General features: G+C 42.7%; 1 protein-coding gene across 1 annotated transcript in view; it reads right to left on the reverse strand.

Annotated features, from left to right (window-relative positions):
- The window catches only part of LOC126252562 (spondin-1-like), a 692,355-nt gene that overhangs the window by 254,049 nt on the left and 424,987 nt on the right, over positions 1-13,319 (reverse strand). Inside the window, exons 7-8 of the mRNA XM_049953462.1 lie at positions 5,176-5,306; positions 4,891-5,101 (exon numbers count right to left, since the gene is read on the reverse strand). Coding sequence (XP_049809419.1) covers positions 4,891-5,101; positions 5,176-5,306 — 342 coding nt within the window. The remainder of the gene's footprint in view (positions 1-4,890; positions 5,102-5,175; positions 5,307-13,319) is intronic.

A 13,319-nucleotide genomic window follows, 5' to 3' on the forward strand; every position in this document is an offset into this window, starting at 1 on the left:
CCATGTTTCTCACATGAACAACTTTGCGTTATGTGTTCATGGATCTACAACTGTCAGGCATGTAGATTTACACAACAGAAGAAGAAATAACCAAATATATTGCACACACATTAGCACTGACATAAATTCATTTCAACATTTATTAATACTTAGGTTAGATTTCATAGAGCAACAACACTCACTATTCAGAATTAGGGGACCCATTTTTCTTGATTTTGTTCTTCATTATCTGATTATATTAATCTACTTGAGGTATTTCAATCACTTTAAATAAAAGATTTGAGTTCAAGACATATAAAGGATGAACGTTAATGTACCAGACAAACTGCAAGGATGGATTTCTGACTGGAAATGGAGTAAAATGTTCCTATGTACATGTGTCCAGAAATGGACGGTGTGCGTGCAAAGACAACAAATTGTCCTGGAGCACAGTACAGAGCTGCATCGCATCCACGTCACAACTGATGTTCAAATTGGCGTCCCTGGAATTTCAGGTGATAGGGATAGGAGCGGTTGTAAAGCAGGATACACATAATCGTATTTTGGCTTACCCACCATGCTGGCAGGTCACTTGCCTCAGCTTGTACTAGGATTTCAGTATCCTGCAGAACACAGTCCGCCTCCCTCCCTGCACGTTCGTCTGTCTGAAAGGACTCACGATCACACAAACGTCGAAAAAGGCTTTAAATGTTTTGTGATGTGGTTGGTATCTGTGAGAGTACGTGTTTTGGAATAGCCGTGCTACCTGTCGACCTGTCCTTTGGCCGTACACAAACACCGTCTCGGCTTGTTGACGACATGAATACCGAACCATTCAGCTGCTTACAACACACTGCGTCAATCAGGCAGTCTGCAACACACAAGGAACACACGGCTCGTGGTCAGAGGAACTGTCATTCATCAGCGTCATCTACCGTGAAACGATGCATTTCTAGACACATGTTCATAGGACCCTATTTTTTTCATTTCCAGTCATGAATCCGCCCCTGCAGTTTGTCGTTTTTATTTATGTTCACCCTGTAATTTGCTAGCGAGATCTGTGGTAGGATAACGTTTGCCTACCAAGTTCTCCAGCTGAATAATACAATTTAAGTTTGTCCATATCCGCAACTGCCATCAAATTTCATGTATTTCACAACAGCTGTAGTCGCTGCACTACCTGTTCCGTGCGACAAGAATGCACTACAATATTGTCTGACTTTTCCTAAATTAAATTCAGTATTTTGGATATTCTGCAGTTTTGTTTGAAGCTCCACTTGTCAGATTATGCAGGGCCTGGACACAAGTGTAGAAAGAGAGCGATAAATGCCTGCTTGAACATACATTCAGATGGTAGCCAATGCTGCAGACTGCGCTGTTGTGTTTGACCACGAGCGGCACCTCTGCAGTATCCTCAATCGTTGAAAGTGTCAGTAGTGGTCACAATACTGTTGTGTGTAGTTGTGAGTGCATTATATCGGAGTTAACTGAATTCGAACGTGGACAAATTGTTGGTGTTCGCATAGTGGTTGCTTCCGTACATAAAGAGAGCCGAAGTGTTTGGTATTTCGAGAGGCACTGTATCGTATGCATGGAGAGCGGCAAAGTATCATCCGCTAAGTCACAGCGTGGGCGAAAGTGAGAGTTAAGAAATCGTGACAGGCGGTCATTGAAGATGACTGTGACGCAAAATAACTGCAAAAGTCATTGCAGAACTGAATATCATATTCGTAAACTGTGTCAGCACGAAAACAACACGAAGGGAGCTACATAAGCAGGGAATTTTAAGGTGAGCTGGAATTTCAGGACCACTTATCAGTGATACATATGCCCGTAGCAGGAAAACGTGGTGTGGACGTAAAACCTGGACTATGGAGACTATGGAGCAATAGAGGAATGTCACTTGGTCGGATGAGTCTTGTTTCACATCGTTTCCATCCTCTGATCGAGTTTACGTCCCAAGAGTGAAACGGAGGGTTCGATGATGATTTGGGTAGGCATATCGTGGTATTCCATGGGCCCTATGGTTACTCTGCAGGGTCACATTACTTGGAAGGATTATGTGACCATTTTGACTGACCAGGTCCATCCCGTTGTACAATGCTTGTTCTATAATGACGATGCTGTATTCTAAACGACTGGGTCCCTATTCACACAGCTCGCATCGCCCAGGACTGGTTTTTGTGAGGACGAGGATGAACTGCCGCAGCTCCATAGGCTGCCAGTTACCAGATCTCCATATTATGGAGCCTTCGTCGTCTACTTTGAAGAGAGGGGTGCCTGGTCGCTAACCAGGTCCATCGTCATAACCTGAAATTGCCATTTTTTTGCAGGAAGAATGGCACAAAATTCGCTTGAAAAGCATACAGGCCCCCCTTTTTCTTAATCCATTACGAGGAGACTGGAAGGTGTTTTGAATGTCAACGGATTTCCAATAGGTTTGGTAATGTATTGTGTTTTTTGGCGTTCCCATATAGAACTCGTAGGGAAGGAGTGTGCTGACTTTATGGTTCTCCGTGGTAGCTCTTTATGCACGGGCTACGTCGAAAATGTAGCACATGTCAAACGAGAGCAGCAGAGATCGTTGTGTCTCTATAATAGATTGTCTTTATACCATATTTGCTCTATAATTGCTTGTAGGCTTCAGTAACACCTTCCTTGGCTTATTTTTCTCACTTTTTCTCGACGTTCTACGACAGTGTCAAGCAGAGAGCGAGCTATCGGGAATGTTTCTGTACAAAGGTAGGAACGTAGTTTTGCAAGACGGCGGACTCCGGATCGGTGAGTAGCTGTGTTAATCTGAGTTCAGTCCTGAGTCTGACCTTTTGGCAGCAGCAGGAAAGACGGAAGAGAGTAATTTTAGTGTGACCTCGCTCCTAGTACGGTTCTAGTTGTCTGCGATTTTGTATGCTTTTGTGAACAGAGCAAGTGGGTAGTAACTTAAGTATGACGTAAGTCCAGTTAATTAGCTCTGTTGCGACTGTACCTACAACGTAATTTTGAAATACTTAAAAGGCTTCTTGACAGAACATAAAATTTTAAAATCTGTAATAATAATTCTGTGCACCAGGGTGAATGATGTCTCGTGCTAAACGGCCAGCAGACTGTACGTAACACACGCAAAGCTGAACTTTTTTTTTGCCTAGACAAGACCGAAACGGGACATTTTGTACCAAGTCAGGCATTTTAACTGGTGTCAGCCCATTCTCCACATACAGTCTGAAACAGTGACCAAATAAAGCTCTATTTGGTGGATAGTTCTTACACGTAAAAGGAACTCTACTATAGGTGATGACTGATTTATAAGTACGAGGGTTGAATGAAAAGTAATGCCTCCACCTTCGTTAATTGGGTTTGGATGGAAATACTTTAATAAATCAAGCGCAGAAATAATCTTTAGAATGTGATCTTTAATTACCAATATTCACTTTTCCACATAATCGCCAACCAATTGGACACATTTCTGCCAACGATGAACAAGTTTTCTTAAGCCGTCACGGAAGAAGTTGACACTGTTTCCGCAACCACAGTCTCACAGTCAACGTCTTCATCAGAAGCATAATGCTGTCTCCGCAGATCGTCTTTCACTATCTGGAACAGATGGAAGTGCTAAATCTGGACTGTACGGAGGATGCAATACGGTGGTGAGATTCAGTCTCTGAAGTTCTCCTGTGGTGGCACGTGAAGTGTATGGTTTGGCACTGTCATGCTCCAGGAAAACATTTCCCTTTCCCATTCGGACCCTTTTTAGCCGTCGTTTCAGAGTTCGCAGCGTTGTGATGTAACGCTCTGAATTTATTGTAGTTCACGATCAAGGAAATCAACATGGATAACACCATCTGCGTCCCGGAACATTGTGGCCATTGTTTTCCCAGCTGAGAGCTGCGTCTTGAATTTCCTTTTCTGGGGCGAGTCTTTGTCTCGATCATCCATAGACTGACGCTTCGTCTCCGTGTCGTAATGGTATATCCACGTTTCGTCTCCTGTCACAAGTGAATGGCGAAAGGCGTCACCTTCATTCTCGTAACGCGAGAGGAATTCCTGGCAAAGTTAAAGTCTGGCGCTTTCATTTCAGGAGTTAGCATCCGGGGTTCCCATCGTGCACAGATATTCCGATAGCCAAGCAAAGCAACAATGTGAGCCACACGTTCTTGTGAAATACCAATTGTGCTTGCAGTTTCTCTCTGAGTGATATGACGATCGTCCTGAATCAATCTATCAACATTTTGCTTATGAAACTCGGTGGTTGCTGTTACAGGACGTCCGATTCTTTGTTTGTCACGCAGGTCACATGTTCCCGCCTCGACATCTTTAAACTTACTCGCCCAACGACGTACGGTACTCACATCAACAAAATCACCATAAACTGCTTTCATTCTCTGATGAATCTCCTTTGGGGTGACACCTTCTGCCGTCAAGAATTCAATGACTGCACGTTGTTTAAATCGCATTGACTGACCATCTGCGCAGGTTTCCATACTTTACACTGTAACAGCACAACCGTTCAATGTTAAGGCTTCCCGCCAACTGGAGCTGTAGAGAAGAGGCTACGGAACAAGCCACTACCTGCCGCATACCAATGCTGCCAACTGCTGAAGAGTTACGAAGGTGGAGGCATTACTTTCCACTCAACCCTCGTATATTAACCAGCATCAGTATAATTTCCTGTGAGGTAGTTCACTTGTTTCTCAGTTCATATATTTCATAACTCAGAGGATCTGACAACTAAAATTGTATACAACTTTACTTCTGCTGTGTTACATCATTATATTGCAATCAAGACCATTAAAATTTATAATAATTATTACAATTTTGTGGAGACAAAACATATCGTTTTACAGCCACATACGAAAACTGTTCAAGGATGTCATTCTGAAATAATTAATAAAATTAAGTCAATAGTTTACTTGCCTTCCTGAAGATTTTCCGGCATTTCGCCAGAATCTCGCGTCGGATAATCGGTGCAGCTTTTTTCGTATAGCCGTTGCCTCGTGAGGTAGAGACGAGCGAGTGGCTTCATTGGAGCACCAGTTTTATCAAAGAAGGGAGATGACTCGTTGTTCGGAAAGCTGGACGTGATGCGTCGAATTACGTCTTGGGGGACTGTTGGCATATTAGGAGACTGCACAAGAAATAGTTGTGAGAACTATGTACGTAACGGCAGTAACTTTGTTCGTTGTAGTATTGTTTACGTACAGTATATGTGATTCCACTGTCTGTCCCTATGTCCCACGGGTAGAGGTTCAGTTCCAGGTACTCCACCCAGGTGCAGTCTTGCAGACAGAGTTCCAGGCCGGCGACTCCGACAATCCAGTCAGGTGACGGATCTGGAAAATATTGAGCAATTTGGATTACACTCAACTAAGCTTCATTTTATGTAGTAAACGAACAAATCTTCGACTAAGATTGTAGTATGAGTATATTTTTGGCCGTCATTGTCTTCAGAATTGTCGAAGAATGGAAAATAATGACGCTGGTTCTGTAAATCTATGAGGCATTGATGAATTATCTGCCCATAAAGCGATACAAAACTGATTACACAATTATTTTATTGCTACGTAGAAAGATTGATTATTTAAATGTAAAGCTACATCGATGTCAGTAAGGTCTTTACGGTTTGTGGCGGAAGGAAAAACGAACGAAGATTAGGGTTTAACGTACTGTCGACGTCGAGGTTATTGGAGAAGCTTGGAACGATTCAGGGATGGGTAAGGAATTCTGCAGTGCCCTTTTAAAGAAACTAACCGAGAATCTGCCTATAGTGATTTAGGAAAGTCACGGACAACCTAAATCACGAAGATCGGATGAGGATCTGAACCGTCGCCCTCCCGAATGCGAGTATAGTGTTCTAACCGCTGGGCCACCTCGCTCAGAGTGTATGTGTGGCACAGAGTACTTCTGGTACCACTATCCTTACCACAATTCCTCTCCCATTCACGAATGGAGCTTGGGAAGAACGATTGTCGGTGAAGCTCTGTCTTCTTCTTCTTATGCATTCCACATTAGAGCAATTGTGGCCTTTTATGGTTCCCGCCTTTTTCTCGATCTGCCAGGGCATCATCTTCCTTTCGATTTAAAATTCTTCATTACGTGGTGGTCTGTCTGGATCCATTGTTTGTAAATGTTCATTCCATTTATTTTTATTCTCATCCAGTTTTTCTTTCACAGACTAAATTTTCAATTCCTTTCGAATGTATTCATTTAGTATTTTATATATTCTTTTACATCGCTTCTCTGCTCTAAGAAATCTCATTTGTATTCGTTGTATTTGTTTTGGGACTTATTTATTTATTCGAGTCAGAAACAACTAAATACCCCGTAATTACCATTACAAACAAATGAAAAAAGAATTATCAGGCTGTAATATTCTTGACCAGAATCTTACAACTGAACTACATCCGGTACCGCAAGCCAAAGATCTTCTGTGCAAGATGCGGGGCATAATTGACAAGGCAGGAGGTGCGCCATGGTCTGTGATTCTCCGCAAACATAGACCGTGGTACCCACAGGGAAGAGCGTTTCTGCGCGTTACTTCTATATCTTCCAACTCCAGAACGAAGGCAGCTGAGTGACGTCCGTACAATCCAGTTCTGTTCATGCCGAGGTGGGTGGGGTGCCGAAAGGTGAGGCCAGATAGAGCTATTCTCGAATCGAGAGATCCACAAGTATTTTCTTGCTGTAGTTGGCAAGACTGAAAAGGTCTTGAGGAAACCTCTTCTGAAACTTATCATTGCGCTGCTGGAACGTGCCTATGTTCCAGCATTGTCAGATGTGGTATTTAACATCCCTAACAATGACCAAACCATTCATCCTTTATCTTATCAGTTCACTTAATTTTCAACATTCTTCTGTAGCACCAGATTTAGAATCTAAGTATGTATTGAAGTCGTATAGTAACATGTGTTGTCACAAACTTGACGAGTCTACATGATTCGGTTTAAGCGCACTGAAGATGGATATTCAGTAGCTGAAATCTAGATCTGCGACAAAATCAGATTGGATGTGCGACTCATGGCTAAATTTCTTTTCATTTTTTGAAATTGCATCCCTTGGATAAAGAAGGAGATGGCGGTGAGATGTTAAATTCTAAACATATCCTTCTCATTTCCTTCTTTCTAGAAGTCGTATAGATGAAGCTGACTTATAATAAGACTCGTGTCCTCTCAAAAATGATTAAACGATTTTAGCTATTCAAAGTCATTGGAAAATGTGCTGCACACACTCGAAAATGCCAAAAGTGACATAATGATAGAACAGTCACGTAATGAAGGACGCTGTTATTATTGTAAGGTAGATCAGTGCCCACGTTGCCAGACTACCTACTTATTCCAATCTTCTGTTAGTTCATATCCTCCCCCCCCTCCCTCTGTCCATCTCCTCCTCCCCCTCTCTGCCCTTCTCCTCCACCTCTCCTCTTTGCTCATCTCTTCCACCTCCTCTCTCTGTCTGGTTCCTCCACCTGCCACGCTCTGTCCACCTCCTCCTAGCAGTCTCTCTACCCTTCAGCTCCTACCCGTCTCTCTGTCCATCTGCCCTCTCCCTCCCACTGTGCATCTCCTCTTCTCCCCTCTCTCTGCCAATCTGCTCCTCTCCTCACTGTTAATCTCATCCTTCGCTCTCTGTCCATCTCCTCCTACCCCCTTTAATCCATCTCCTCCTTCTCTATCTTTGATTCTATCTTCTCCTGCCCTCTTTCAGTCCATCTCCTCCTCCCCTCTCTCTTTCCAAGTCTTCCTTCCCCTGTCTCCGTCCACCTCTGCCTCCCTGCTCTCTCTGTCAATTTCCTCATCCCCCCTCTCTCTTCATCTCCTCCTTCCCCCTCTACCTTTCCATCTCCTCTTTCACCTTCTCTGTTCGTCCACCTCATCCTCCTGCTTTATCTCTCCATGTTATCAACTCGCTTCAAAGGAAGTTGGTGGTCCTTATCTCCACAGTATTTCTTGCCAGATTATAACTAACATGTGTATTAAATTTGACTGAAATCGTTCCAGGGGTTTAGGATGACCTTTATACCCATGGTGTTGCCCATGTACGCACACGTAAAATATATTTCACACATATTTAACATATTTTGCACTTATTTGTTCACCTATTTCGCCTGCATCTCTAGCGAATTTCGCTGTGCAGCTTCATTTCCAAGTAACTCAATGTTTACGACGTCGCACCCCCTGAACTATTGTAGTACAGTGATATTGCAGGAATATCACGCGGGGAATGTGGCTACTGTCTGCAAACGTATTGTGAATTGGGCTAGTACTAAAGAAGTAAGAAATTAAAATGTCATGCACGAAGTGGCAGATTTCACGAATCTCAGTGTATATGACGCCCTATCTCGTCACTATGTGTCGTAGAATGAAATATTTTTCTAGATGCATTTAGTGACATATTTAGACACGGTCTGCGAAATGTTTTGTGAATAGAGTTAGTAATAAAGAAGTAATAAATTAAAACGGCATGAATGAAGAGGCAGTTTTTCACGCATCTCAGTACTTGACATCATATTTCCTGAACTATGTGTCGTGCAATGCTATTTTACTGATACCTTCAGTGGTATATATGAATACAGTGTGCAAAATGTGTCGCGAATACATTTAAGTAGTAAAGAAGTAATAAATTAAAACGTCAAGCCGGCCGGGGTGGCCGAGCGGTTCTAGGCGCTACAGTCTGGAACCCCACGACCGCTACGGTCTCAGGTTCGAATCCTGCCTCGGGAATGGATGTGTGTGATGTCCTTAGGTTAGTTAGGTTTAAGTAGTTCTAAGTTCTAGGGGACTGATGACCTCAGAAGTTAAGTCGCGTAGTGCTCAGAGCCATTTGAACCATTTGAACCTCAGAAGTTAAGTCCCATAGTGCTCAGAGCCATTTGAACCATTTTTTTTAAGCGTCAAGCTTCCTGCGCTAGTTTTACTCCATGAACAGCGAAAATGTAGTAAGCGATAAACTTTTTTCCTTTTATCGTTTTGTGGGGGTTGTCAGCAAGAAAGAATTTCGTAAGGGTTTGAAATTGTGTGTAAAGTTTGTTACATTCTCAAATACTGGATGAATAAAGTATGGATATTCACGTGTCGTGGGGTACACAGTTTTTTTTTCACCTCCGCCACTTTGATAGGTAGGTGATTATTATACCCACAGCGATTCTTCCCAGACAAAAATGATATGTGGATATGTGTACCAAGCTTGGCTGAAAATTTTCCAGTGGTTTAAGAGGAGATGTGGAACATACATACATGCATACATATGTACATACATCTATCTTTATAACGTGTATTGTTGCATGGATTCAGAGGCTTTCTCTGCCTCGTGATGACTGGGTGTTGTGTGATGTCCTTAGGTTAGTTAGGTTTAAGTAGTTCTACGTTCTAGGGGATTGATGACCATAGATGTTAAGTCCCATAGTGCTCAGAGCCATTTGAACCATTTGATTCAGAGGCTTCGTCTGCTGACTCCAGAGTATTAATAACGCACTGCTGCTTATTAAGAATGCAACACCTTGAAGGCCGCATCCAACAAACGTCAAATTAGCCTGCAATCTGCTACTTGGTTGGGTATGCAAATGAATAACATTCAGATTACGTAGCACGTTACTTATTCAGAAATCGTATTTAAATGTAGGTTGTTTATGCGAAGACCGTTCTGTACCTCGTGTAAGTTGGGGAACGTCTATCAACGTGTGCCCGAATTCGACAGCGATAGGATCTCGGTCTACCGAAACTGCTTTACAGTTCCAAGACATCGTTGTTCGCGTCGGTCGGGATCCCGTGACTGTCGTGTGAAGCTTGAATCTATCAGTTTAAGAGGGCCATACTCAACGCCATGCAGGATTTCAACGGTGGCATATGACTAGCGCCCATGAGGAGAAACATATTGTTCGTTTGGGTGTACAGAACCGTACAGCCACGCTGCGAAAGAGCAGTCAGGATATTTGCAGCAATACATATATGAAATAGGGCAGTGTGACGACGCCTGAAACGCCACGGACTGTCTGCATGGTGACCATTGTTACGAGTTTCATTTAGGCGGCATCAGAGAGAGCGGTGCGTCCAATGTCAACACTGGTCAAAGATGTGGCAATAGCTCATCTTTTCAGATGAATACTGCATCGCGCTGGACTTATCCAAGCGTGGGGGGCACCAAGGGGAACTAACGTTGCCTGTTAGCGCTCGTCATGGTGATACTGGACCTACATCTAGCGAGATGGTATTTCCCTTGGTTCTGCGAGGGCCATACTGAAAGCTGTGAGCATTTCATTGTTAAAATTCCAGTTCAAACAATGTAGCAAAAATGACTGCAGGATCTTAACCTACAGACTTTACATCAAACGTTGTCATATCGTGACGTCATTAGCGTCTGTCACGTGGCCACTGGCAGTGCTTCCAAAATGACGATACCAATGTTTCGTTTCGAAAGCGTGCTGCCCATGGAGGTACAATAAGGAAAGGCGGCACTACAGGCTAACACTGTATGTTGCTTTGAAGCCGGCGCCGCCATGGCAGTAGCCCTTACATGTTACCAGACAACTGTTTACAATTGACTATTGTTCTGCCGTGTCCACGCAATAATTATTTTATGTAGTAAATATTACAGTGCTTTCGTGTATAACACAGTGTCAGGTAGGCATCTGCAGACGTTTTCCTGATCTTAAAGGAATATTTGATCCAATAACACGAACACATTTAGCCTCGTTAATGTAACTTTCTCTTCGTTGCAATATCCGAGGAGCAAAGTATATTATGTGAAAATGCTGCTTTCATAACCAGCATTTTTCTTAATACAGAATGACGAAACTGATGTTTCGTCTATGTCCTCTTCCTGAAAATACTGAAAACATATTTTGGTATGTCTGGACGGTTCGCAATACTTCCTTCTCACAATGTTCAGCCAGAGAGCTCTTCGAATTGTACTGACAGGAAATCTAATGTCAAATCACAGAAATAAAACCACTACAGTAAAAGTAACTTGCAAAACTTAAATTCATATATATATAAAAGAAAATATCACTTGAATGAGTCCACTTGCGAATGAAATGTGATTCCGTTTTCCTTTACATTTTAGACTACAACCAGAACGAGTAGTACACCTGTAAATGGTGCAAGCTGACATTTTCATGAAAACACTTCCACCAGAAGCTAATGTTTGGGGCTACTAACATGGTGGACGTCGGCTTCAAGTCTGTTACATTATGAAAACTCCTCTTATTATACCTCCATGTACCTGCCACTGAATTCCTTGTTAAAGAGAGAAAATTTGCTGATGAAAGTCACCTCAAGAATTCAGAGTTGTCTATGGAGATGTCTCCCTTGGTGCCAGCTGTCACAGGAGATGGGTGAAACATTTTCAAGATGGGAGCATGTGTACTGTCATCAGCCCGTAGTGGTCACCCTTGAACTGCCTACACAGTATGTGACAAGAAAAGATTCTGACTGATTTTTTTGAATGTGGACAAACAATAAGGTGGGAAACTCTTCTGCAACCCTCCTATAGTCTCGACTGGGTATCCTCCAACTATCATCTTTTCGATTCTATTAAGAAACAAATCTGTGGCCTATACAATGAGATGATGAAGGATATTTGGCAAGCAGTGCACTAATCTCTTCGATAAACTGGATGGGTTTCTGTTGCAAGGGTATTTCCAAACTTGCAGAAAGAAGGAAAAACGTGCGCAAAGGAATGGAGACTATGCTTAAAAGTGGTAGAAAATACTTAGATGAAGGTGATGTACTTGATTTGAACAAAAAATAAATAAATAAATTTAAAAATTGTTGCTCACATTGCCGGCCGGGGTGACCGAGCGGTTCTAGGCGCTACAGTCTGGACCCGTGCAACTGCTACAGTCGCAGGCTCGAATCCTTCCTCGGGCATGGATGTGTTTGATGTCCTTAGGTTAGTTAGGTTTAAGTAGTTCTAAGTTCTAGGGGACTGATGACCTCAGACGTTAAGTCCCATAGTGCTCAGGCCATTTGAACCATTTTTTGCTCATTACTTTCAATATGGCCCTTGTACAACACCAGCATCTCTGGTTTGCATACCTGGAAATTTAGGCAGTAGGTGTTACATTTTTTGATGTGGAGGCAGTGACTGTGTCCTGCCTTCAAGACTCTTTAATCTTATCTTTCAACAAGATAACACATGACTGCATGTGAACCATGCTATCTTGACCTATTTCGATAAAGTGGGAGTATGACTGTAGCTGTTACTGGTATGTTATCCAGATCGCACACCCACTGAAAACATCTGTGAGAGTGGTATACCACCATTTGCTAGCAATTATGATTGGTGAACTCTGTCAATAAATGATGTACCTGTACCTGTCACCCAAACCCAGGTCAGCTCGATACCCAACAGGGTTAGAGCTGATGTTACTGTGAGAGGTGGTGGCTCTATGAACTAAATTTTGCACCTTGTATACTCCAAATCACCTAAAAATTCAAGCATGTACTCTTTCTACTCTACTATGTATGCATGAATAATTAAAAATTAGTTATTTATTGTCCTTCCTGCTGTTGAAATATTAATTGCCAGTAGTACTGTATTGCTGTCCATAGTGCACTTCTTCATCACACAATATTCTTACCTCTGACATGGTTTAAGATGTACATTTCGGACAGATTAGCTACAATGAATATCTCTATTACATGTATAGACCAGAGTGTATGCATGTATTTCTGGGATCTCCTCCCAAATTCATGGATCGATTTCAAACAAATCTACCATAGAAGGTTCAGGTCATAATTGTATCAACACCATAGGCTTTATAACCTCCTATCTCCAATAGGAGTGGAGATAAGGGTAAAAATGTGCTTTTCCAGCCCCAACATATAGGCTGCTCTGCACAACAGGCATGCTGTGTGTGAACGGTATTAGGCTTTCAAATAAACCTGCAGTGCTGGGCAGCCTGCATGCCAGGTGAAAGAAACAGTTTTCTGGGCTCTGACATATAGGCTGCCCTGCATGACAAGTGGGTTATGTTGAAGCAGCATTGTCCTGCTTTGTACTGGGGCTTGTACATAAGGGGAAAATAAATAATTTTCAAGCTCCTGACCTGGAGCCTGCTTTGAGTCATAGGTGTGTTGTGGGAACAGTATCAGTCTGCTTTGTGGAGGATACATGTGCTGTTGATCATGACGGGGGGAGGTCGAAATGGATAGAGGAGACTATGAACAGAGGAAAGGGAAGGAGGAAATGGACAGAGAGGTTGAGGAGGAAGGGGAGATGCATGAGGCAGGTGGAAGGTGTAGAGAGGTATTGGGCAGATGGAAAAGGAAGTGGAGGAGGAGGATATGAATGGAGGGAGGGGGGAAAGATATGGCTAGAGAGTGGGTTGGAGGAAATGGGCAAAGAGA

Source organism: Schistocerca nitens, chromosome 4, assembly GCF_023898315.1.
Source record: "Schistocerca nitens isolate TAMUIC-IGC-003100 chromosome 4, iqSchNite1.1, whole genome shotgun sequence".
Taxonomy (NCBI): domain Eukaryota; kingdom Metazoa; phylum Arthropoda; class Insecta; order Orthoptera; family Acrididae; genus Schistocerca; species Schistocerca nitens.